Here is a 27,902-nt window from a genome sequence, read left to right on the forward strand (position 1 = left end):
GGAGCGAGGCAGAACTAAACGATACGACACAGGGTTAACCTTTCTAGAAATGCGGAAAGGGCCGATGTATCTCTGGGAAAGCTTCTTGGATTCGACCCGGAGGGGCAAGTTCTTAGTGGCCAACCAAACTCTCTGACCAGCTCGGAAACTAGGGGCCGTCCGGCGGTGGCGATTAGCCTGACTTTGGTATCTCTGGGAGGTCCGAAGGAGGGTACACCTGGCCTTCTTCCAGGTCCGCCTACAGCGTTGGACAAAGCGCTGGGCCGAGGGGAACACCAACTTGCGCCTCTTCCTCTGGAAACAAAGGAGGGTTGTAACCGAACTGGCATTCGAAGGGGGGACAATCCGGTGGCTGAGGACTGGAGGGTGTTGTGGGCATATTCAGCCCAAATGATATAGGTGGCCCAAGACGTGGGATTACTGGCCGCCATACACCGCAGGGTGGTCTCCAGATCCTGATTAATCCGTTCCGTTTGGCCATTAGACTCTGGATGGAATCCTGACGATAGGCTGGCTGTGGCCCCAATAAGCCTGCAGAAGGCCCCCAAAACCGGGACGAGAATTGGGGACCTCGGTCAGAGACCACGTCCAGGGGAATGCCAAATATCCGGAAGACATGGTTCATGAGGAGCTCCGCAGTCTCCTTAGCCGAGGGCAGCTTGGGCAGGGGAATAAACCGGGCAGCCTTAGAGAAACGGTCTACCACCACAAGGATGACGGTGTTGCCCTGGGATAGAGGAAGTCCCGTAACAAAGTCCAGAGAAAGGTGTGACCATGGCCTTCGAGGAACAGGTAAGGGATGGAGCAGTCCCTGGGGTCGCTGGCGTGTCGACTTTCCCTGGTTGCACACAGGGCAGGCCTCAACATAGACCTGCACGTCCTTCTTGATGGACGGCCACCAAAACCGCCGTCGGAGGAACTCCAGTGTGCGAGCACTGCCAGGATGGCATGTCAAGGGCGACTCATGACCCCACTGCAAGACGCGGGCCCGAACCGAGAGAGGAACGTACAGGCGACCGGCAGGACCACCGCCTGGATCGGGCTCATGGGCAAGAGCTTCTCGTACCCCTCTTTCTAGTTCCCACTGAAGAGGTGCGACGATCCTAGACCTCGGAATAATCGATGCCAAGGGCTTCTCTTGTACCTCGGGAGAATAGACTCGAGACAGAGCATCCGGCTTGACGTTCTTGGTGCCAGGTCGGTAAGTCAGGATGAACTGGAATCGATTAAAGAAAAGGGACCATCGTGCTTGCCGAGGGTTCATCCGCTTAGCCTGTTGGAGATATTCCAGGTTCTTGTGGTCTGTGAGAACCTGGAAAGGGTGCTGAGCCCCCTCAAGCCAATGGCGCCACTCTTCCAAGGCCAGTTTAACCGCAAGCAACTCTAGATCCCCCACGTGGTAGTTGCGCTCGGCCTCAGACAGGCGGCGAGACATGAAGGCACAAGGGTGTAATCTCCCATCCGCACCCCTCTGTGACAGGACGGCTCCCACCCCCACCTCTGAGGCGTCCACCTCCACCACGAAAGGTCTCTCTGGGTCAGGGGTCACCAGAATCGGAGCAGAAGTGAAGCGGCGCTTGAGATCCTCGAAGGCCCCTGCTGCTTCCGGACCCCAGTGAATCTTGGTCCCTCCTCCCTTGGTAAGCGTCGTCAAGGGGGCTACCACCGAGCTGAAATTCTTGATGAACTTCCGATAGAAGTTAGAAAAGCCAATGAACCGTTGAACCTCCTTGACCGTGGCAGGTGTGGGCCAATCGTGGACCGCCTTGACCTTCTTGGGATCCATCTCTAGGTGCCCGGGAGTGACAATAAACCCGAGAAACTGAGTCTGAGAAACATGAAATTCACACTTCTCAGGCTTAACGTAGAGGTGATTGTCAAGGAGCCTCTGGAGAACCCGGCTAACATGCCCCTCATGCTCCTTCAGTGACCTCGAGAAGATGAGGATATCGTCCAGGTACACGAAGACGAACAGATTAAGCATATCCCGGAGAACATCATTAATCAGGGCTTGGAATACTGCGGGGGCATTGGTGAGCCCGAACGGCATCACCCGATATTCATAGTGTCCCGTGGGCGTGTTGAACGCCGTCTTCCATTCGTCTCCTGGCCGGATCCGCACGAGATGGTAAGCATTGCGGAGATCCAGCTTAGTAAAAATGGAAGCCCCTTGAAGCAGCTCAAAAGCAGTGGCCATGAGAGGAAGAGGGTATCGATTCGAACCGTGATCTTGTTGAGTCCCCGGTAATCAATACAAGGCCTCAGACCCCCGTCTTTCTTTTCAACAAAAAGAAGCCCGCCCCAGCCGGGGAAGTAGAGGCATAGATGAGGCCGGCTGCCAAGGACTCCTTAATGTAGGTGTCCATAGCTGCGTGCTCGGGGAGGACAAGGAAAAGATCCGACCTCTAGGAGGGCAGCACCCAGGGAGTAGATCAATGGCACAGTCATAAGTGCGATGAGGCGGTAAGGCAGTAGCCCGGGCCTTGCTGAACACTGCTTTGAACCGATGGTAAACACTGGGGACTCGGGAGACGTCAACAGACTCTTGAAACTGGGTACTAGGGGCTGAGGAACTCTGAAGCATGCAGGTGAGTTGGCAAGTGGGACCCCAGCTAAGAATGGTGCCAGTAGGCCAGTCGATCTGGGGATTATGTCTGCATAGCCAAGGGTGACCCAGGATAATAGGATACTCGGGAGAGTCAATGAGATAGAAGGTCTCCTCCTGCTGGTGTTGAGAGATGGTAAGTCGCAGGGACTGAGTCGCCTCAGTAACTTTTCCTGGTTCCAGAGGTCTGCCATCTAAGGCTGTAACTGCCTGGGGTTGAGGAAGTAGTTGGGTAGGGATCTTAAGTTCCTTAGCCAAGGTTACATCCATAAAATCACCTGCGGCACCGGAATCGATCATAGCCTGGACCCGATGCTGGTGGCCCTCCCAGGACAGAGTGGCTGGAATAGCTAGGACCGCGTTAGTAGGAGGAGCTCTAATTTTCCCCATCACAACCCTCCTGTAGCTGGGCGGGGACAGGCGTTTCCCGAAAGCTCGGGGCAAGTGGAGCGGAAGTGACCGGCAACCCCGCAGTAGAGGCACCGACGCTCCCTCATGCGACGTTCCCTTTCGTTGGAAGAAAGCCTGGAACGGCCTAACTGCATGCTCTCCGGGGAATCCTGGGGCAGTTCCGGAGCCGGGGCAGCTCTGAATGACGGAGTCCAAACAGGAGAAACAGAGCTGCTCAGAGGAACTTGGGCCTGAGACACCTGACGGCGAGCCGTTCTCCGCTCTCTTAGACGATTGTCCAGGCGGATGGCCAAGGCTATGAGGGACTCGAGATCTTCAGCTGGTTCACGGGTGGCTAACTCATCTTGAAGGGGCTCAGATAACCCTCCCTGAAAGCAGACCCTCAGCGCTTCATCATTCCATCCGCTCCTTGCTGCTATGGTTCGGAACTCAATGGCAAAATCTGCCGTGCTTCGGGGGCCCTGACGGAGAGACAGTAGGCGCTTGGAAGCCTCCCGCCCCCTGACAGGATGATCGAACACCCGCTTGAACTCTTCTACAAATGCAGCGTGGGAGTCACAACAGGCCTCCTGGGACTGCCACACCGCAGAGGCCCAGGCGAGCGCCTTGTCTGAAAGAAGGGTAATGAGGTAGGCAATCTTGGAACGGTCTGTGGGAAAACTTGAGGGTTGGAGCTCGAAGGTGAGGGAGCATTGGGTGAGGAAACCCTGACAAGAGCTTGGATCCCCAGAAAAGGGCTTGGGAGGTGGTAGTCGGGGCTCCGCCAACCGAGAAGTCCTGTCGTCACTGGGAGGTGACCGGGGGGAAGGGGGAGAACCAAGGAGGCGTTCAAAGAGCTGGTGAAGGGAACTCATCATTTCGGCCAGGAGTTGAGAATGTCTAGCCATCAGCTCCTCTTGTCGGCTGAGAACGGCTTCATGGCGCTGGAAAGAAGCCTCATGTCGAATGATCACCGCCAACAGGTCCTGGGAACTGAGTGTTTCTGGGTCCATGATGGACTTGGTTATTCTGTCACAAGCCGGGCTAGAACTCCGGTCTCAAATGTGTAGAGCTGGGGGTACTACCCCTTAGCCACAGAGGAGATGTTGTAGGACCCAAATGAAACATCCAAGGCAATACTCCAGGTAAGTAGATTTAATGTTCCAAAACAGGAGGCAAAACAAAACAACTCCCCGAGGGGAGAAAAACAAACTAAAGATAACTTCGAATAACTTACTAGGACTGATACGGTGGGACAAAGCAGGAGACACATAGACAGGACGCAATAACCAAGTGAGAAACAAGGGGAAAACACACAGCTAAAATACTCAAGGGGAAACAAGGCACAGGTGACATAGATAAGCTAATTAGGACACATGAGGAAAAACTAAGGCAAAGGGGAACACAGCTGACCTCTAGAGGCCAGGAGACAAACAGGGGAAGCAGGAAGCTGACAGCTCCAAATGGACCCCACTTGATATCCTGCAACGATTCTTTGTGCCTCTCTCCGCTATGCCTGACCATGCTCACTGCACTGAAACATGGATTGACCTTTGGGGGCGTCCACAGCTGCATGCGAAACTAATTTTCCACATTGACAAAAGTGTTCAGTCAGCACAGAAGAAGCATGCTACACCCAAGGAAAGCTCAACTAATGCAACCGGAATTTGAGGGGGATCTTCCAAGAAGATTTCGGGGAGAACGGAATGATCGATTACTCAGGAAGTTCCACAGAGCATCTTCTGAAAAGGTAAGAAACAATCTAGCTGGTTGGTTTTTGTATAAGTCTTGCTTTAGTGTGTAGGGCTGTCCATGGTGCTGATAGAGTGCAGCAGAGATTTTGTGCCAACCTGTCACTTCTTGGTCAAAAGCATTTGAACTTCTTTTTATTGTGGTATAGCATGATATAAGCAGAATTCAATATATATCCAATGCAAGAACCCAAATGACGTCCCTGGGTATAGCTACAGTTGAAGTCGGAAGTTTACATACACCTTAGCCAAATACATTTAAACTCAGTTTTTCACAATTCCTGACATTTAATCCTAGTAAGAATTCCCTGATTTAGGTCAGTTAGGATCACCACTTTATTTTAAGAATGTGAAATGTCAGAATAATAGTAGAGAGAATTATTTATTTCAGCTTTTATTTCTTTCATCACATTCCCAGTGGGTCAGAAGTTTACATACACTCAATTAGTATTTGGTAGCATTGCCTTTAAATTGTTTAACTTGGGTCAAACGTTTCGGGTAGCCTTCCACAAGCTTCCCACAATAAGTTTGGTGAATTTTGGCCCATTCCTCCTGACAGAGCTGGTGTAACTGAGTCAGGTTTGTAGGCCTCCTTGCTTGCACACGCTTTTTCAGTTCTGCCCACAAATTTTCTATAGGATTGAGGTCAGGGCTTTGTGATGGCCACTCCAATACCTTGACTTTGTTGTCCTTAAGCCATTTTGCCACAACTTTGGAAGTATGCTTGGGGTCATTGTCCATTTGGAAGACCCATTTGCGACCAAGCTTTACTTCCTGACTGATGTCTTGAGATGTTGCTTCAATCTATCCACATCATTTTCCTTCCTCATGATGCCATCTATTTTGTGAAGTGCACCAGTCCCTCCTGCAGCAAAGCACCCCCACAGCATGATGCTGCCACCCCTTCACGGGTGGAATGTTGTTCTTCGGCTTGCAAGCCACCCCCTTTTTCCTCCAAACATAACGATGGTATAATGGCCAAACAGTTCTATTTTTGTTTTATCAGACCAGAGGACATTTCTCCAAAAAGTACGATCTTTGTCCCCATGTGCAGTTGCAAACCGTAGTCTGGCTTTTTTATGGAGGTTTTGGAGCAGTGGCTTCTTCCTTTCTGAGCAGCCTTTCAGGTTATGTCGATATAGGACTCGTTTTCCTGTGGATATTGATACTTTTGTACCTGTTTCCTCCAGCATCTTCACAAGGTCCTTTGCTGTTGTTCTGGGATTGATTTGCACTTTTCGCACCAAAGTACGTTCATCTGTAGGAGACAGAACGCGTCTCCTTCCTGAGCGGTATGACGGCTGCATGGTCCGATGGTGTTTATACTTGCGTACTATTATTTGTACAGATGAACGTGGTACCTTCAGGCGTTTGGAAATTGCTCCCAAGGATGAACCAGACTTGTGGAGGTCTACATGTCAAGCAAAGAGGCACTGAGTTTGAAAGTAGGCCTTGAAATACATCCACAGGTATACCTCCAATTGACTCAAATGATGTCAATTAGCCTATCAGAAGCTTCTAAAGCCATGACATCATTTTCTGGAATTTTCCAAGCTGTTTAAAGGCACAGTCAACTTAGTGTATGTAAACCTCTGACCCACTGGAATTGGGTACAGTGAATTATAAGTGAAATAATCTGTCTGTAAACAATTGTTGTTAAAATTACTTGTGTCATGCACAATGTAGATGTCCTAATCGACTTGCCAAAATTATATTTTGTTAAAAATAAATTTGTGGAGTGGTGTATGTAAACTTCCGACTTCAACTGTACATATCGGTATGTTTCATCATAGAAATAGATACATTCTATTATGGTTTTCTTGGTAGCCTATTGATTTTCATGGTTGTAAATGGAACTGTAGTATTGGAAACGTGTTTATGGTAGGCTGGCATTGCTTAATTGATTATGTGGGTCAAATTTGATTCACAGAAGTGTATTGTGCCATATCACAAGGTGTTGCTAAACTTATGAGCGGCATGATTTTCCATGTTTGAAGCGGGCCTATAGGCCTATTTATTTGGCAAGACAGCTGTGCATGGCTACATCTCACTGTAGTAGGTTGTAGGCTAGGGTTTGGTTATGTGGACCACCATTTGCCTTTTGTTTACTGCGATTGTTTACTGTTAATGTAACTAGCCTAAATATAGATTGTGTCATACCTTTATCAATCTGATATTTTGTTTACTAGGCCTACTACTTGGTACCGCTGTTTTGTTCTGTTGTCATTCAATTGTTCACATTCGCAGTATTCTAAGCCAAACTGCTATTCAGTTTTTTAGTTTGCAAGCAAAAATAACTAAGCTACTACTTTCAGCATTTAGTTAGCATTATTTTTGTAAGACAGCGGTGTGTAAGGCTGCATTCACATAGGCTGTTTGTAATAGGTGAATTACCCTATATATCTTGTAGTCTATATTAATTAATAAAACGGCCTTGCTTTAGTGTGTTAGGGTGCTGTCCATTGTGTAGATACACCACAGCTGAGATAGGCTCCAGATTTCGCGCCAACCTGTCACTTCAAAAGCACTCAATGATCTCAGAGTGTCAGCTTTGAACTTTATGTTTATTGTGGTATAACCTGATATAAGCAGAATTCAATATAATTCCAATGCAAGACCCCCACAAGTTGTGCCCGATAGCTGACTTCAACTGTCCCCTTAGTCACTTTATCCTGGCACCTGGTCTGACCATGTTACATGTTTACAATAATACAATATTAAATGATTCACATTAAAACATTTAAAACTTTGACACGGTGTAAGTGGTGCATTCTGTACATATTCAAGAATGAATCCTGCAGTTCAGACTTAGTCCTGCGGGGAAGGAGAGAGCAGCCTTACTGTTAACCTAATGTAGCAGGTGTAAAAGAAACGCTTGAGCGGAGTCCCTACCAGTGGAGGCTGCTGAGCGGAGGACGGCTCACAATAATGGCTGGAATAGAGCGAATGGGATGGCATCGAACACATGGAAACCATGTGTTTGTTGTATTTGATACCATTCCACCTATTCCCCTCCAGCCATTACCACGAGCCCATCCTCCCCAATTAAGGTGCCACCAACCTCCTGTGGTCCCTACATACGTTTTTATGTTGAAGATATTGTGTCCCTGAAAAACGGATGTTAGTGGTTTCTTCTTCTTCTTCGACCCTGCATAGGCTACCTTACTGTAGAAGTAGTGTGTAGGATGAAGCTGGCCATAGACACTGATCTTGGGTCAGTTTTAAATTGTCCCAACTTATTGTTTAGGTTAGGATTGGGGGGAGGGGAAGTTGATCCTAGATCTGTACTTATAGGGGAAACTTCACTCCGGAGCATAGAAATAGAGTGCAGTCTCCTCACTCGAGCTTCTTAACCAGCCTGGCCATCTTTCTGGATTTCTGCTTCTTCAGCTTCTTCTTGAGGAAGAGGAGGTCGATGTAGACGATGTGGCCCAGGACCGTGGAGGCACACAGGAGACCCCCGTGCAACGCTCCTGCTATCCCACAGCTGAACACATCCTGCCCTGGAAAAGGTACAACCACACACACCATATAAGGCAAAGATGGCCTGAAGACATGCAAGCTCCCTCACATACAGTGCATTTACCAGATGCTCTTATTAAGAACGGCTTACAGGAGCAATTGGGGTTCAGTGCCTTGCTCAAGGGCACATCAACAGATTTTTTTTCACCTAGTCAGCTTGGGGATTCAAACCAGCGACCTTTCAGTTACTGGCCCAACGCTCTTAACCACTAGGCTACCTGCTGCCCAGTACATTCAAAAAAAAATCTAACAAGAGTTTGTAACTGTAAATAGTCTTCACAAAATGTGACTATATAGCTCATACAAAATAGACTTTACGGCTAATGCACATTTCGTCTCCCTTTATAAATGATTTCATCTTTAAGAGAAGCATTAGAGGAGAAGTTCCAGGAGTGTTACCTGAGATGAAGAGGTTTTTGACAGGGGTGGAGCAGCGGTTCCTGGCCACAGCCTCAGCATGGAAGCGGTCCAGGTTGTGCTCAGCAGAGTACATAGCCCCACGCTGGGCTCCCAGGTAGTGCATGTTAGTCAGGGGGGTCGCAACGTCCTGGAACACCAACTGGAAACAGACAGAGCATAGAGACGTTATCAATTAACATGGATTAACCACTAAAAAGCCCCAAACACAGACAGACACAGAGAGAGACACAATATACACTCCTGTATGTTAATTGAAAAAAATTGTTCATACCTTTTCCCTCAGCTTGGGGAATAGGGTGCATGCCCAGTCAAAGAGATTGTTTGCGAATTTCATTTTGTAGTTGGTGTAGTCATCTCCCCTTTTTCTTACTGAGGTTTCTGTCCATTCCTCAAACCACTCGTATTTCACCATGGTCAATATCGTCATGCATGATTTCCCTGGAAATGTAACATGGTAAACAGCCGACACGTCTGCAGCGTAGTTGTGGCACAAAGAAGTACACGCCCTTTGACTACATTATCTTTGATATTCATTGGTACAGTATCCTACCTGGGTGTCTCGTCTTGGCTGTAGGATCTTTGGCAGAGGGGAAGGTGATGAACATCATAGGGATGTTATCAGGTGCGTCCTCTTTACTCATGGCAAAGAACCCTTCCATCCTACACAAAACAACAAGGCTGTAAACATCTGAAAAATGCTGGAGTGATGATGCATCAATTAAACTAATCTCCATATACAACTGTAGGCTATGTAGTGATGCCATAGTAACTGCTTGTACTTATTGTTTATGCAGCAGCGCCACCTTCTGAGTACAGATGGCGATATCATCTCATTTCAATGTTGAAAGAGGATTCGGTGCCTGGTACTTACGAGCCATCCATATCATTATTTTTGTAGAGCCAGAAGTTGGTGGAGACAATACCCAGCTCCTCTTGGGTTCCATCAAAGCCAGAGAAGACCAATAATGATCCTCTGCCGTGTTTCATCATGTCCAAACGTTCCTGGATGTCTGTTAGGAATAAAAGTGTTTTACCATCAACCCATAGCAATACTTTACAGTAGTAAGATAGAACATCATAAGGCAACACATATTGACTGATCAATCAATCAATTGATTGAAATCCTACATGCTGTTAGTTTGTCAGTGTGACTCACCTGGCTTGGTCTGGATCTCAGGGGGCAGTAGTTTCTGGAAGGTGGTGAACAGACCGCAGTTGGAGATGATCACAGGAGCATGTACCTCCACCTCCTCCTGTCCCTTGTTCACCTTTACACCTGGCAATGGAAACAAACAGGAGCAGACTCAGAAAGACATTGTATGCCTTTGAAATATCAACATGATCTCATCATGGAAATATATTTAATGATTAGAAATAGGACAAGTTTCTTTAAGTCCTCATAATTCTTGCATTCGGAAATAAGCGATGGGACACTTACTCTCCTAGCACACAAGGGGAGACTGTGTGGACTGTGCATGTAATTTGTCTTTGGGCTGTTATTATAGAGTTTTCATATCTGTCCTATGTTTCAGGGACTGAATCAATACAATAGGACTCTGTTTGTCCATTGTGAAATGGATATGGACCATATCGGGATTGTCAGCATTTGTTAAAAAAAAATATTTTTGGACTTTTATTTATTTAGGGAAGCCCAATTGAGACCAGAGTCTCATTCACAATGGCGCCCTGAGTACAAACATATTCACAATCAAGAAAATGACCATTCCAAATAAAACAAGAATAAAAAAACTACAAAGGTACAATTACAATACTACAATTTCAGGAACTAAACCATTACAATCAATCAAAACAACTGCAATCCTCAATTAATTCATTTAACACCAGAGTCCTAAACTGCCCTAGCGGCACCAGGGAATCAAGATGCAAGGAATTTTGCAGGTGGGGGGCACTAAAAGACCAGAGGGACCTCAAGAGTTAACCAACCCTGCGAGCGAGTTTGGTAGCTCATTCTTTTATACTTTAGCAATGAAGGTAAGTTGGAAGCTTGTGTAGTAGAGCTTTGTAAACCAAAAGGAAGTAATTAAGTTATCTACGGGACTTCAATGAGGACCAGCCAACCTTTTGATACAGGGTGCAGTGGTGAGTATTAAAACTTGTCCATCGTGAAACGGATATGGACGATATCTGGATTCTCACCATATGCAGCCCCGTCCTTGTTGACCAGGATCTGAGTGACAGGTGCTCTGACCAGGACGTTGCCTCCAGACTTCTGGATGACAGGGATGATGTGGTAGGAGATCTCACTGGCTCCTCCTTTAGGGTAGTACGCTCCTCTCTTGTAGTGGTGCAACAAAAGAGCATTGATAACAACACTGGAGTCCTTGGGGGGAACACCTGAGGGGAAAAAAACAGAAAAGAAACGATTAGCTACCTCAGTTCTATTTCATGAATTATGGCAGATATTCCCTGGTTGCCATAGTCCAGTTGTGGCTCAGTTTGTCTTAGGCTCTTTCCGAGCATAGAATATAATACTGAGGGCCTCCCGAGTGGCACAGCGGTCTAAGGCACTACATCGTAGTGCTAGAGGTGTCACTACAGACCCGGGTTCGATCCCAGGCTGTATCACAACCGGCCGTGATTGGGAGTCCCATAGGGCGCCGCAAAATTGGCCCAGCATCGTCCGGGTTAGGGAAGGGTTTGGCCGGAGGGGCTTTACTTGGTTCATTGCGCTCTAGCGACTCCTTGTGGCGGGCCGAGCGACTGCAGGCTGACCTCGGTCATCAGTTGAACTGTGTTTCTTCTGACACATTGGTGCGGCTGGCTTCCGGGTTAAGCGGGCGGGTGTTAAGAAGCGCGGTTTGCTGGGTCATGTTTCGGAAGACGCATGACTCAAACTTTGCCTCCCGAGCCTGTTGGGGAGTTGCAGCAATGAGACAAGATTGAAATTGGGGAGAAAAAGGGTGTAAAACACACACACAAAAAATATACAGTACCAGTCAAAAGTTTGGACACACCTACTCATTCAAGGGTTTTTCTTTATTTTTACTATTTTCTACATTGTAGAATAATAGTGAAGACATCAAAACTATGAAATAACACATATGGAATCATGTAGTAACCAAAAAGTGTTAAACAAATCAAAATATATTTAGAGTTTAGATTCTTCAAAGTAGCCACCCTTTGCCTTGATGACAGCTTTGCACACTCTTGGCATTCTCTCAACCAGCTTCATGAGGTAGTCACCTGGAATGGATTTCAATTAACAGGTGTGCCTAGTTAAAAGTTTATTTGTGGAATTTCTTTCCTTCGTAATGCGTTTGAGCCAATCAGTTATGTTGTGACAAAGTAGGGGTGGTATACAGAAGATAGCCCTATTTGGTAAAAGACCAAGTCCATATTATGGCAAGAACAGCTCAAATAAGCAAAGAGAAACGACAGTCCATCATTACTTTAAGACATGAAGGTCAGTCAATCCAGAAAATTTCAAGAATTTTGAAAGTTTCTTCAAGTGCAGTCGCAAAAACCATCAAGCGCTATGATGAAACTGGCTCTCATAAGGACCGCCACAGGAAAGGAAGACCCAGCGTTACCTCTGCTGCAGAGGATAAGTTCATTAGAGTCAACTGAACCTCAGATTGCAGCCCAAATAAATGCTTCACAGAGTTCAAGTAACAGACACATCTCAACATCAACTGTTCAGAGGAGACTGCGTGAATCAGGCCTTCATGGTCAAATTGCTGCAAAGAAACCACTACTAAAGGACACCAATAAGAAGAAGAGACTTGCTTGGGCCAAGAAACACGAGCAATGGACATTAGACCGGTGGAAATCAGCCCATTGGTCTGATGAGTCCAAATTTGAGATTTCTGGTTCTGACCGCAGTGTCTTTGTGAGACGCAGAGTAGGTGAACGGATGATCTCCGCATGTGTGGTTCCCACCATGAAGCACGGAGGAAGAGGTGTTATGGTGTGGGGATGCTTTGCTTATGACACTGTCTGTGATTTATTTAGAATTCAAAGCGCACTTAACCAGCATGGCTACCACAGCATTCTGCAGCGATACGCCATCCCATCTGGTTTGCGCTTAGTGGGACTATCATTTGTTTTTCAACAGGACAATGACCCAAAACACACCTCCAGGCTGTGTAAAGGCTATTTGACCAAGGAGAGTGATGGAATGCTGCATCAGATGACCTGGCCTCCACAATCACCCGACCTCAACCCAATTGAGATGGTTTGGGATGAGTTGGACCGCAGAGTGAAGGAAAAGCAGCCAACAAGTGCTCAGCATATGTGAGAACTCCTTCAAGACTGTTGGAAAAGCATTCCTCATGAAGCTGGTTGAGAGAATGCCAAGTGTGTGCAAAGCTGTCATCAAGGCAAAGTGTGGCTACTTTTTGGTTACTACATGATTCCATATGTGTTATTTCATAGTTTTGATGTCTTCACTATTATTCTACAATGTACAAAAATAGTAAAAAATTAAGAAAAACACTTGAATGAGTAGGTGTGTCCAAACTTTTGACTGGTACTGTGTATACATATATAATACTGAATATATAGAATAATACTGAAATTATAGAATGGAATGGAATAGAATAGTATAGTTTAGTATAGAATACAATACAATAGAATCTAGAATGTTAAGACCACGTACCGTAGAATAGGTAGCTGAAGATGATGTGAAGGTCCTTGTTGGTGGTCAAGGTGCTCACCAGGTCTGTAGCTCCAGTCCCAGAGAGGGTAAAGATGGAGGAGCAGAGGTTGGTGATCCTGGACTTCAGCAAGAACAGAGCCAGCCACTGGGGGATCAGCTTCAGAGAGGCCAGGTAGTGGGTCTTCTTGGCTGACACCTGGCATGATATAAAAGGACATTTGAGGTAAAAACACCAGTTATTATACTTTAGTGAAGTCAGAGGGTAGTCCCAACCAGGGCTTGAACCTAGGACCTTGGAACTGTCAACCAAACACCTCAGCTGTTACACAAAGAGATCCAAATCTCTTGATAAGGTCGCTAGGTGATGGGTTGAGGTGACTACAATACTGTTGATACTCATTTGATCACTTCAGTGTTCTCATTACCAACAAAGCCCTGAGCTGAAAAAAATAAAGTACCTTCATGATATTGAAAAAAGTTTCAATGGCAGTGACGTCGTCTGGAAACTGATTCTTCAGGTGAGCCTCCATCTCTGTCTTGCCAGCGAAGATGGTGTACTCGCGTTTGTCCTCTCCCTCACCAATCTGGATGGTGTCAAAGTGCTGGTCCAGCTCCACAAACTCCAACTGGCCCTCGGTGATCTGGTCGAACGCAATACGCAGCAGACTGTTCTCATGGAGCTGGCCGATGTAGTGGAGACCTGGATGGGACAATGGGGACAAATCATGCTTCAATAAGATGTTACATCAGGTCACAAAGCCATTGACTGGCAAAAACATAAACCCGCCAATTTCTACAATTCATCTTCTTAAAGATTTTAAACCTTACCTTAACCACATTGCTAAGCAAGCATGTGCCTAACCCTAACCTTAAATTAAGACCAATGTACATTTTTATGATATAGCCAATTTTGACTTTGCCACTTGCCCATCTAATGAGAAACCATTGACTATGCATGAGGATAATGTACTACCCTAACCTTTAGAGAAACAAGCAGGCCCTTCTTCTCAACACAGCTTCTTGTTTGTGAATTAATTACATTTAGATGGCATTTGTGCTAATTTCAAATGTGTTCACTCCAAAGTAATGCATGATACATTGAATACTTGGAATAAGTCATAGTAAACTTTCTATGACACGTGGTCTATTAAATACAAGTTATCAGTGTAAGAATCCCACAACAATGACCGTAGCCCAGCTCAGTTAATCCCTACCATTGTGTCGCTGAGTTGTCATAATGATTCAGCAAATGTACATTATCCCATGGGCGTTGGTAGACAAAATGTAAGTAACCTAATTTATGTCCCTCTAACTGCCCTGAATGCCTCTGCTGATCCTACAGCTATTGTATGCAGTAATCAGGTGCCTATGAACAAGAGTTATACTTTCAGCACTGAGGCGGTGTGCCCTAGTAGGAAGTCCACTGTGTGCAGCTCACCCTGCACTAACATAAATAACATGATCATGTCTACCTCTGCTAAGCTTCCCAGTAAAGCAATGAAAACAATCAAGCATCCCAGAAAAGTGCTAAAAATAGCCCACGTCAACATATGTAGCTTAAGAAACAAGGTTCATGAAATCAATAATTTGCTTGTAACAGATGACATTCATATTCTGACAATCTCTGAAACTCACTTAGATAATACCTTTGATGATACAGTGGTAGCAATACATGGTTATAACATCTACAGAAAATACAGAAATGCCAATGTTGGAGGTGTTGCTGTTTATATTCAGAACCACTTTCCTGTAAAGCATAGAGAGGATCTCATGTTAAACACTGTTGAAGTAAAATGACTACAGGTTCATCTGCCCCACCTAAAGCCCAGTGTTGTGGGAAGCTGCTACAGACCACCAAGTGTTAACAGTCAGTATCTGGATAATATGTGTGAAATGCTTGATAATGTATGTGATATTAACAGAGAGGTATATTTTCTGGGTGATTTAAATATTGACTGGCTTTCATCAAGCTGCCCACTCAAGAGAAAGCTTCAAACTGTAACCAGTGCCTGCAACCTGGTTCAGGTTATCAGTCAACCTACCAGGGTAGTTACAAACAGCACAGGAATGAAATCATCAACATGTATTGATCACATCTTTACTAATGCTGCAGAAATGTGCTTTAAAGCAGTATCCAAATCCATTGGATGTAGTGATCACAATATAGTAGCCATATCTAGGAAAACCAAAGTTCCAAAGGCTGGGCCTAATATAGTGTATAAGAGGTCATACAATACGTTTTGTAGGGATTCCTATGTTGTTGATGTAAAGAATACTTGTTGGTCTGTGGTTTGCAATGAGGGGCAACCAGACACAGCACTTGACACATTTATGAAACTGCTTATTCTAGTTACTAATAAGCATGCACCCATTAAGAAAATGACTGTAAAAACTGTTAAATCCCCATGGATTGATGAGGAATTGAAAAATTGTTTGGTTGAGAGGGATGAGGCAAAAGGAATGGCAAATAAGTCTGGCTGCACAACTGATTGGCAAACATACTGCAAATTGAGAAATCATGTGACTAAACTGAATTAAAGGAAGAAGAAACTATACTATATTTTGGAGCATCTTAAATGAAATTTTGGGCAAAAAGGCAAACTCAGATCCATCATTCATTGAGTCAGATAGCTCATTCATCACAAAACCCACAGATATTGCCAATAACTTTAACCATTTCTTTAATAGGCAAGATTAGCAAACTTAGGCATGACATGCCAGCAACAAACGCTTACACTTCACATCCGAGTATAGCTGATCAAATTATGAAAGACAAGCATTGTAATTTTGAATTCTGTAAAGTGAGTGTGGAAGAGGTGAAAAAAGTATTGTTATCTATCAACAATAACAAGCCACCGGTGTCTGACGACTTGGATGGAAAATTACTGAGGATAATAGTGGACGATATTGCCACTCCTATTTGCCATATCGTCAATCTAAGCCTACTAGAAAGTGTGTGCACTCAGGCCTGGAGGGAAGCAAAAGTAATTCCGCTACCCAAGAATAGTAAAGCCCCCTTTACTGGCTCAAATAGCCGACTAATCAGCCTGTTACCCACCCTTAGTAAAGTTTTGGAAAAAATTGTGTTTGACCAGATACAATGTTATTTTACTGTAGACTTTCAGCACACTTATAGGGAAGGACATTCAACAAGCACGGCACTTACACAAATGACTGATGATTGGCTGAGAGAAATTGATGATAAAAAGATTGTGGGAGCTGTTTTGTTCAACTTCGGTGCAGCTTTTGACATTATCGATCATAGTCTGCTGATGGAAAAACGTATGTGTTATGGCTTTACACCCCCTGCTATATTGTGGATAAAGAGTTACCTGTCTAACAGAACACAGAGGGTGTTATTTAATGGAAGCCTCGCCAACATAATCAAGGGCAGCTGTCTAGGCCCCTTACTTTTTTCAATCTTTAGTAATGACATGCCACTGGCTTTGAGTAAAGCCAGTGTGTCTATGTATGCGGATGACTCAACACTATACATTTCAGCTACTACAGTGACACTTAACAAAGAGCTGCAGTTAGTTTCAGAATGGGTGGCAAGGAATAAGTTAGTCCTAAATATTTCAAAAACTAAAAGCATTGTATTTGGGACAAATCATTCACTAAACCCTAAACCTCAACTAAATCTTGTAATAAATAATGTGGAAATTGAGCAAGTTGAGGTGACTAAACTGCTTGGAGTAACCCTGGATTGTAAAATGTCACGGTCAAAACATGTCGATACAACAGTAGTTAAGATTGGGAGAAGTCTGTGTTGACATGCTGAATGCACCGACGTGTCTGTTTAAACTACTAGCTCACAGCTCGGACACGCATGCATACCACACAAGACATCCCACCAAAGGTCTCGTCACAATCCCCAAGTCAAGAACAGACTATGGGAGGCGTACAGTACTACATAGGGCCATGCACAAAAACATCCTGTGGCGTACTGCATTAGCATCAAATAGCCCCCGCGATATGCAACTTTTCAGGGAAGTTAGGAACCAATATACACAAGCAGTCAGGAAAGCAAAGGCTACATTTTTCAAACAGAAATTTGCATCCTGTAGCACTAACTCCAAAAAGTTTTGGGACACTGTAAAGTCCATGGAGAATAAGAGCACTTCCTCCCAGTTGCCCACTGCACTGAGGCTAGGAAACACTATCACCACCGATAAATCTACAATAATCGAGAATTTCAACAAGCATTTTGCTACAGCTGGCCATGCTTTCCATCTGGCTACCACTACCCCGGCCACCAACTCTGCACCCTCCGCTGCAACTTGCCCATGCCCCCCGCTTCTCCTTCACACAAATTCAGACAGCTGATGTTTTGAAAGCGCTGCAAAATCTGGACCCCTACAAATCAGCTGGGCTAGACAATCTGGACCCTTTCTTTCTAAAACTAGCCGCCGAAATTGTCGCAACCCCTATTACTAGTCTGTTCAACCTCTCTTTCATAAGGTCTGAGATCCCCAGAGATTGGAAAGCTGCCGCGGTCATCCCCCTCTTCAAAGGGGGTGACACTCTAGATCCAAACTGCTACAGACCCATATCCATCCTGCCCTGCCTTTCAAAAGTTTTTGAAAGCCAAGTTAACAAACAGATCACCGACCATTTCGAATACCACCGTACCTTCTCCGCTATGCAATCCGGTTTCCGAGCTGGTCATGGGTGCACTTCAGCCACACTCAAGGTCCTAAACGATATTATAACCGCGATTGATAATAGACAGTACTGTGCAGCCGTCTTTCATCGACCTGGCCAAGGCTTTCGACTCTGTCAACCACCGCATTCTTATTGGCAGACTAAATAGCCTTGGTTTCTCAAATGACTGCCTCGCCTGGTTCACCAACTACTTCTCAGATAGAGTTGTGTGTCAAATCGGAGGGCCTGTTGTCTGGACCTATGGCAGTCTCTATGGGGGTGCCACAGGGTTCAATTCTTGGGCGTACACTTTTCTCCGTGTATATCAATGATGTCGCTCTTGCTGCTGGTGACTCTCAGATCCACCTCTACGCAGACGACACCATTTTGTATACATCTGGCCCTTCATTGGACACTGTGTTAACAAACCTCCAAACGAGCTTCAATGCCATACAACACTCCTTCAGTAGCCTCCAACTGCTCTTAAACACTAGTAAAACTAAATGCATGCTTTTCAATCGAACGCTGCTGGCACCCGCCCACCCGACTAGAATCACCACTCTCGACGGGTCTGACCTAGAGTATGTGGACAACTACAAATACCTAGGTGTCTGTTTAGACTGTAAACTCTCCTTCCAGACTCACATAAAGAATCTCCAATCCAAAGTTAAATCTAGAATCGGCTTCCTATTTCGCAACAAAGCCTCCTTCACTCATGCTGCCAAACATGCCCTCGTAAAACTGACTATCCTACCGATCCTTGACTTCGGCGATGTCATTTACAAAATAGCCTCCAACACTCTACTCAGCAAATTGGATGTAGTCTATCACAGTGCCATCCGTTTTGTCTCCAAAGCCCCATACACTACCCACCACTGTGACCTGTACGCTCTTGTTGGCTGGTCCTCACTACATGTTCGTCGTCAAACCCACTGGCTCCAGGCCATCTATAAATCCCTGCTAGGCAAATCCCCGCCTTATCTTAGCTCATTGGTCACCATAGCAGTACCCACCCGTAGTCTGCGCTCCAGCAGGTATATCTCACTGGTCATTCCCAAAGCCAACACCTCTTTTGGCCGCCATTCCTTCCAGTTCTCTGCTGCCAATGACTGGAACGAATTGCAAAAATCTCTGAAGCTGGAGACTCTTATCTCCCTCACTAACTTTAAGCATCAGTTGTCAGAGCACCTTACCGATCACTGCACCTGTACACAGCCTATCTGAAATTAGCCCACCCAACTACCTCATCCCTATATTGTTATTTATTTTGCTCTTTTGCACCCCAGTATCTCTATTTGCACATAATCTCTTGCACATCTAGCATTCCAGTGTTAATACTATTGTAATTATTTTGCACTATAGCCTATTTATTGCCTTACCTCCATAACTTGCTACATTTGCACACACTGTATATATATTTTCTGTTGTATTTTTGACTTTGTTTTTTTTACCCCATATGTAACTCTGTGTTGTTTTTATTGCACTGCTTTGCTTTATCTTGGCCAGGTCACAGTTGTAAATGAGAACCTGTTCTCAACTGTCTTACCTGGTTAAATAAAGGTGAAATAAATAAAAAAATAAAAAAATATTCCACATCAGATTTTTTAAGAACAGATAATAATACACATTATGGAACAGCTGGGACTGTGAAGAGACACACACACACAGGCACAGACACACATACACATGATAAGACACGCACTCTACACACATGTATACATGTATACATTTTGTATTGTAGATATGTGATAGTAGAGTAGTGGCCTGAGGGAACACACTTAATGTTTGTGAAAAGTGTTATGAAATGTAATGTCATGTAATATTTTAAATTGTATATAACTGCCATAATGTTGCTGGACCCCAGAAAGAGTAGCTGCTGCCTTGAGGATCCTTAATAAATACAAATAAACAAGACCTCTGTTTTACCAACATCAAATTCGAATCCTTTCTCTACATAGGTGTGACAGCAGCCTCCTGACTGGTCATGCTGTTCCAGGACCAGGACCTTCTTCCCCACTTTGGCCAGCGTGGCCGCCACCGTCAGGCCCCCAATGCCACTACCAATCACTATGGCATCCAGGTTCTGGGGCACTTTGTCAACTCTGAAACCTGGACAGAAAACCAAATTCAAGTTAATAATGTTGCTAAGTTAAAATGCTCTTTTACAATCAGATGTATTATGACATTTAGTAGGTCATTGAGATAACATACTCATAAAACCAGGCCATTTGCAGTATACAGTATCTCTCTCTGTCTATACCTCTCTCTACACTCTCAATCCTTATCTGAAAATGGCGGTACATGTTATCATAAAATGAGGTGAAAAGTGAAATTCAAAAGTGTACAGAGGTTGTCATACAATACCCATCTTCTTCCAACGGTCATAAACGTAAGGTATCTACATTTCATTTTCATTGGGGCATTCCTTGTCTTTGCTCCTATATGATTGTACATAAATGATATATCTTCTATCGCTCGGAGATGGATTAGAATGCTACCACAATCACAGAGCCATAATCAAATAATCAACCCAGAGCTTTACCTTACCTTGTTTGATCACTTTGTCCCTCTTCCTCTGGTCAAACTCCCGGGGTCCCGGAGGCCTCACTGACTCCAGAGAGAAAGGGCTTGGCTTGCCGAAAAGATACCAGTACGTCCCACCAGCCCATATCACCAACCAGGCTAAGAATATCAATAGCCACATGATGAAGACTGCACAGAGCAATAAAGCACTGAAATCCCTGTCTGTCAATAAGGCAGGAGGAAGGAGAGTTGACAGCAGAGAGTCTTGACGTTTCTGAAACACCTCTACCTTCTGCAGGCCCCTTTTATTGAGGGAAGTGCTAAACGTCTGAGGTGGAAAGTGATAAGCAAATTAGTTTGTGCAACACTCAATTATCTTGTTATGACTATGACTAACAATAAAGATAGAGATGTGAAAGACCCTGTGGTGCAGCAGTGTACCTCCACTGCCACGCCACCTCTCAACGCCAAGCCTAGCCAGCACCAGGAATGCTGACTAGGGTAACAAGCTCCAGTTGAACACTGTTCCCTTAAGTTTGTTTGCACCATGCTCCCGTCTCCTATGCCTTTACCTTTGATTCATTGCCTAGGCCCGACCCCCAGACAGTGTAAAACCCCTTGCACTGTCACAGACCCATTTTCCCTGTCTGTCTAAATAATGTGTCCTGCAGAGGGAATATTTACTAAATAAAACTCTCCAAAACTCTCCTCCCTTTGAGAGAAAATGGAATCGCCTTGAAAATGAGAAAATAAACAACATTTTGAATTAATTAAGAACAATTCCTGAAGTTGAATCAAAACAACTTTCAAGCAACTCAAAATATACATAAAATGATAGGGTAAGAACGGTTTCACAAGCAATTTGAAAATGAAGTGTATTAGCCATCTCAGTTTACAGCACCCAACATTAGCATACCAATGGTGAAGGTTCTATAGCCATTTTGTGAGAAACAAGGCAATGATTTTACTCATAGCACACACACATCTATACATTCAGATGGACTTAGCCATATGCACTATGCATAGGAAAACAAACTATTATTTGTGTCTTAACAGGAGCTAATACATTTTGTCTAGCAATCTGTATACTGTACATCAAAGAAAGCACATTCACAAAAGTAACCTATATAGCCATCACAAATGAATATAGTAACTACTGAGTTGCAAAGGAAGAAATTATTAAAGGCGTCAGCTTGGGTGGACAACATGTCAGTTCATGCTGCAAGAGCTCTGATAGGTTGGAGGACGTCCTCCGGAAGTTGTCATAATTACTGTGTAAGTCTATGGAAGGGAGTGAGAACCACAAGCCTCCTCTGTTTTGTATTGAAGTCAATGTACCCAGAAAAGTATGGAAAGGAGCTGTCCTCCGGCTACACAATGGTGCTACCCTACAGAGTGCTGCTGAGGCTACTGTAGACCTTCATTGCAAAACAGTGTGTTTTAATCAATTATTTGGTGACATGTGAATATATTTAGTATAGTTTTATCTAAAATTGTTAACTTTTTTAATGTTTCACTATATAAAAAAAAAGGACATTCACTGAGGAGGATGGTCCTCCCCTTCCTCCTCTGAGGAGCCTCCACTGGTTAAGTGATAATTTTGTGACTAATAAGTCCTATTAGTTGAATTAAGTAAATGCATTCCTCGTTTTACAGAGTAATTATTTGATTGACTATACGTTCATAATTTAGTAGGTCTATTGGTAACTGTTATTCACATTACACAAATCATATACAGTGGGGGAAAAAAGTATTTAGTCAGCCACCAATTGTGCAAGTTCTCCCACTTAAAAAGATAAGAGAGGCCTGTAATTTTTTCATCATAGGTACACGTCAACTATGACAGACAAATTGAGAAAAAAAAATCCAGAAAATCACATTGTAGGATTTGTAATGAATTTATTTGCAAGTTATGGTGGAAAAAAAGTATTTGGTCACCTACAAACAAGCAAGATTTCTGGCTCTCACAGACCTGTAACTTCTTCTTTAAGAGGCTCCTCTGTCCTCCACTCGTTACCTGTATTAATGGCACCTGTTTGAACTTCTTATCAGTATAAAAGACACCTGGCCACAACCTCAAACAGTCACACTCCAAACTCCACTATGGCCAAGACCAAAGAGCTGTCAAAGGACACCAGAAACAAAATTGTAGACCTGCACCAGGCTGGGAAGACTGAATCTGCAATAGATAAGCAGCTTGGTTTGAAGAAATCAACTGTGGGAGCAATTATTAGGAAATGGAAGACATACAAGACCACTAATAATCTCCCTCGATCTGGGGCTCCACGCAAGATCTCACCCCGTGGGGTCAAAATGATCACAAGAACGGTGAGCAAAAATCCCAGAACCACACGGGGGGACCTAGTGAATGACCTGCAGAGAGCTGGGACCAAAGTAACAAAGCCTACCATCAGTAACACACTACGCCGCTGTCACGGTTTCGGCCGAGGCTGCTCCTCCTCCTGGTTCGGGCAGGCTTCGGCGTTCGCCGTCCCCGGAGTACTAGCTGCCACCGCTCTATGTTTCTGTGTTTGATTGCTTTTGTCTGTCTGTCACACCTGTGTCTGTTTGGGAGTTGATTACGTGTCTTATAAGTTCCGTGTTGTGATCTAGGGTATTTGTGTGTTGTTATTCTGTTGCCACTGTGTTTATGATACGTGTTTGTTTTCCGTGTCATTTTTTCATGTTTAGTGTTTTACGCGTGTGCGTAATTTTCCCTCGCCACTTCGTGTTTTCGAGGTCGGGGTTTTGTTCTCGTGTTATTGAGACTATTAAAAGTCTTGTTGGACTAAACCTCTGTTTCCTGCGCTTGACTCCTCCACCACATCCACGACGGAATAGTGACAGCCGCCAGGGACTCAAATCCTGCAGTGCCAGATGTGTCCCCCTGCTTAAGCCAGTACATGTCCAGGCCCGTCTGAAGTTTGCTAGAGTGCATTTGGATGATCCAGAAGAGGATTGGGAGAATGTCATATGGTCAGATGAAACCAAAATAGAACTTTTTGGTAAAAACTCAACTCGTCGTGGTTGGAGGACAAAGAATGCTAAGTTGCATCCAAAGAACACCATACCTACTGTGAAGCATGGAGGTGGAAACATCATGCTTTGGGGCTGTTTTTCTGCAAAGGGACCAGGACGACAGATCCATGTAAAGGAAAGAATGAATGGGGCCATGTATCGTGAGATTTTGAGTGAAAACCTCCTTCCATCAGCAAGGGCATTGAAGATGAAACGTGGCTGGGTCTTTCAGCATGACAATGATCCCAAACACACCGCCCGGGCAACGAAGGAGTGGCTTCGTAAGAAGCATTTCAAGGTCCTGGAGTGGCCTAGCCAGTCTCCAGATCTCAACCCCATAGAAAATCTTTGGAGGGAGTTGAAAGTCCATGTTGCCCAGCGATAGCCCCAAAACATCACTGCTCTAGAGGAGATCTGCATGGAGGAATGGGCCAAAATACCAGCAACAGTGTGTGAAAACCTTGTGAAGACTTACAGAAAACGTTTGACCTGTGTCATTGCCAACAAAGGGTATATAACAAAGTATTGAGAAACTTTTGTTATTGACCAAATACTTATTTTCCACCATAATTTGCAAATAAATTCATTAAAAATCCTACAATGTGATTTCAGGATTTTTTTCTCTCTCAATTTGTATGTCATAGTTGACGTGTACCTATGATGAAAATTACAGGCCTCTCTCATCTTTTTAAGTGGGAGAACTTGCACAATTGGTGGCTGACTAAATACATTTTTCCCCACTGTATGCTTAGCCTCTAACTGTGCAGCTCTGAGCGAAGGTTAACTCAATCACTTAATACCAGGACATTGATTGCAATATATTAGCACTTTGTCTCTCAGCCTCTTAATAATTGTATAACAGTTATCTTGGATACATGTAACTTATAGTATTCCGAGAGGTGATGCAAGGCTAGCTACCTTGACTACACCCATCGGATACGCCTATGGGCCTATAGCATTCACATAATAATGGAGTCAGATTGCTGAATGTAGTTTATTATTAAACACAATTTTAACCTCAACTACAGGTTCAAATGTGCTTGCATTTCAAAATGCTTATCTGCCCACTTGAAGAGAATAACAAGTTTGAATTGGTTTAGGGAGATAATGTTACGTTATCAGATGAGGTAATTAAGATAAGAGTAGACTTTAAACACAAAGTATTCTGTTTTATTCATTTATAACAGCACTTCAGTTGTGAAAGCATTTCAGAAAAGATGAAGACTGGTTTGGTATTGCACAGTATCTATGATCACCTGTAACCCACATATTGTAAACTAATTAAATATAAGGCTGTAAGCTATTGTAACCGTATTAAATAAAACTTTGGCCCAATGACATAAGTACAATCCAAGAGGATCCTAGATTATAACATTTTATGGCAGTGCCTAATCCACAAGCTGCAAATAGGACACAATGGCCTCAACCACTCCCTCCAAAAGATAGGAAAACACAACATGACCCAACTCTCCAGCAGCATAAATTACAGATCATGTCCTCCTTCACTGTCAAACCTATGAACATCAAAGGCAAACGCTCAGAAGAACGATCACATCCCTGGGAATAAGCCTCACCCTCCCCAATTTACTCAAAACCCATCCAGAAAATCTGTAATTCAGTCAGCAATAATTTCCTTCCACCATCTATGTAGACTAGAGTGCAGAATCTGAATCTCCATACTCCGAGTCGATATTCACGTCATAAGAAGGAATTCCCACATCCACAAATTGGGGAAAACAAACATTCTTTCCCATTGACCGCCATACTAAAAGAGCTAACTTCATTGTCGATTTTTAGTTATACAGAAATAACAGAATCTGTTATGTACAGAGAGGGCAAAGTGTTGTAGACTTTACCCTTTGCCAAAGTTCCAAAAAAGTGTGTTGTTAAGAAGGAGTGCAAGGGCGAATTGAGTTATTGCACATGTGCGTTCCTAAATGGAAATTTGCAAATACATGCTAGAACGCACCAATAGGATCTTGCTAGCTCATGCTTTGCTCTACCCACGTCCTTGCCTGTTCTGCCCACTATGATTAATTTGCTCCCATTAGAAACACAGGCTGTGGCTGGGCTATTTTGGGTTAGTAAAAAAAAAAAAGGACTTGAGTCGCCATCACACTCAAGCCCGGTAGGTGGCGGTAATGCACCTAATATTGGTATGCACACCGCCATAACACCTCAATGAAGAAGAAGAAGAACAGTTTAATTGAGAACTTGTTAGAGTGCTCCTGTGTGTATCAGACCCACCTTTTTTTCTCTTAGAGATTATTCTGAACTGAGGTCTTAGCCTATTGGTGATAGTTATTTACTCTGTGTTATTCTTTAATGTATCATTATTTCATGTACACTGTAAATGTTTGAGTGTTAATTATTTTGTGACTAATCAATCCTATTAGTTGAATTGAGTAAATGCATTCCCAGTTTTACAGAGTAATTATTTGATTGACTATACGTTCGTAATTTAGCAGGTCTATTGATAACTGTTATTCACACTACACATATCATACAGTGCATTCAGAAAGTATTCAGACTCCTTGACTTTTTGTTACGTTACAGCCTTATTCTAAAATGGATGAAATCGTTTTTTCCCCTCATCAATCTACACACAATACCCCATAATGACATAGCAAAAACAGGTTTAGAAATTTTTGCAAATTAATTACAAATAAAATACTGAAATAAAACATTTACATAAGTATTCAGACCCTTTACTCAGTATTTTGTTGAAGCACCTTTGGCAGTGATTACAGCCCGAGTCTTCTTGGGTATGATGCTACATACTTGGCACACCTGTATTTGGGGAGTTTCTCCCATTCTCCTCTGCAGATCCTCTCAAACTCTGTCAGGTTGGATGGGGAGCGTCACTGCACAGCTATTTTCATGTCTCTCCAGAGATGTTCGATCGGGTTCAAGTCCGGGCTCTGGCTGGGCCACTCAAGGACATTCAGAGACTTGTCCTGAAGCCACTCCTGAGTTGTCTAGGTCGTGTGCTTAGGGTCGTTGTCCTGTTGGAAGGTGAACCTTCACCACAGTCTGAGGTCCTGAGCGCTCTGGAGCAGGTTTTCATCAAGGATCTCTCTGTACTTTGCTCCATTCATCTTTCCCTCGATTCTGACTAGTCTCCCAGTCCCTGCTGCTGAAAAACATCCCCACGTCATGATGCTGCCACCACCATGCTTCATCGTAGGGATGATAACAGGTTTCCTCCAGACGTGACGCTTCGCATTCAGGCCAAAGAGTTCAATCTTGGGCCTCCCGACTGGCACAGCAGTCTAAGGCATTGCATCACAGTGCTAGAGGCGTCTCTACAGATCCGGGTTTGATCCCAGGCTGTGTCGCAGCCGGCCGCAACCGGGAGACCCATGAGGCGGCGCACAATTGGCCCAGCATCGTCCGGGTTAGGGGAGGGTTTGGCCGGCCGGGATGTCCTTGTCCCATTGTGCTCTAAGGACTGCTGTGGTGGGCCGGGCGCATGCACGCTGACATGGTCGCCAGTTGGACGGCATTTCCTCCGACACATTGGTGCGGCTGGCTTCCGGGTCACCCTCGGAGCACCGTTACCCGTCGCTCCACAAAAGCCGCGGCCCTTGCAGAGCAAGGGAAACAACTACTTCAATGTCTCAGATCGAGTGACGTCACCGATTGAAATGCTACTAGCGCGCACCGCTAACTAGCTAGCCATTTCACACTCACCCCCTTTTTGACCTCCTCCTTTTCCGCAGCAACCAGTGATCCGATCCGGGTCACGGCACCAATGTAACAGTGTTGCTTCCGTCCCTCTCCTCGCCCCTACCTGGGCTTGAACCAGGAACATCTGCACACATCGACAACAGTCACCCTCGAAGCACCGTTACCCGTCGCTCCACAAAAGCCGCGGCCCTTGCAGAGCAAGGGAAACAACTACTTCAATGTCACAGAGCGAGTGACGTCACCGATTGAAATGCTACTAGCGCGCACCGCTAACTAGCTAGCCATTTCACACCGGTTACACATACAAATATAGCCCTAACCGTTCAAATGCTGGAGCCCAGTTCATAGGGGGAAAAAATATTCAACCTGTCACATTGGCTTTAGAAACTACTCCGTTGGTATCACTAGCTTCTGTTTCCCAGTTCTCCTCTACCTTTATATTAATTAAATCTGAATGCATCTGAGAAGTTTAATCTATGAATATATACTTTGATAAACTTGAAATGATAGTTTGTAAACGTGATACAGACAATGAATGAAATACCTACCATATTGAAACTGAATATATACATGTTCAATTTGAACATTCAATAAAAACTTAAATATAATTTTAAGTGAATGCAATATTCGTTCAATTTATGAATTCAATTATTCAATTTAATGAAAAACAAATCATTAATTTAAATACAATTTCAATTCAGAATGAGTAAATTCTGATTCC

At 44.3% G+C, this 27,902-nt stretch overlaps 1 protein-coding gene across 1 annotated transcript; it reads right to left on the reverse strand.

Annotated features, from left to right (window-relative positions):
- Positions 1–7,745: 7,745 nt before the first annotated feature.
- si:ch1073-13h15.3 (inactive all-trans-retinol 13,14-reductase) lies at positions 7,746–20,760 on the reverse strand. Its single transcript, XM_041858931.2, has 11 exons — positions 20,498–20,760; positions 19,877–20,059; positions 13,765–14,006; positions 13,307–13,502; positions 10,846–11,043; positions 9,845–9,964; positions 9,560–9,698; positions 9,239–9,348; positions 8,960–9,126; positions 8,668–8,827; positions 7,746–8,249 (listed from the first exon to the last, which is right to left on the reverse strand). Exons 1-11 carry the CDS (start codon positions 20,652–20,654, stop codon positions 8,083–8,085), a joined length of 1,839 nt encoding a protein of 612 aa, XP_041714865.1. The 5' UTR covers positions 20,655–20,760; the 3' UTR covers positions 7,746–8,082.
- Positions 20,761–27,902: the final 7,142 nt, after the last annotated feature.

Source organism: Coregonus clupeaformis, chromosome 31, assembly GCF_020615455.1.
Source record: "Coregonus clupeaformis isolate EN_2021a chromosome 31, ASM2061545v1, whole genome shotgun sequence".
NCBI classification, from domain to species: Eukaryota; Metazoa; Chordata; class Actinopteri; order Salmoniformes; family Salmonidae; genus Coregonus; species Coregonus clupeaformis.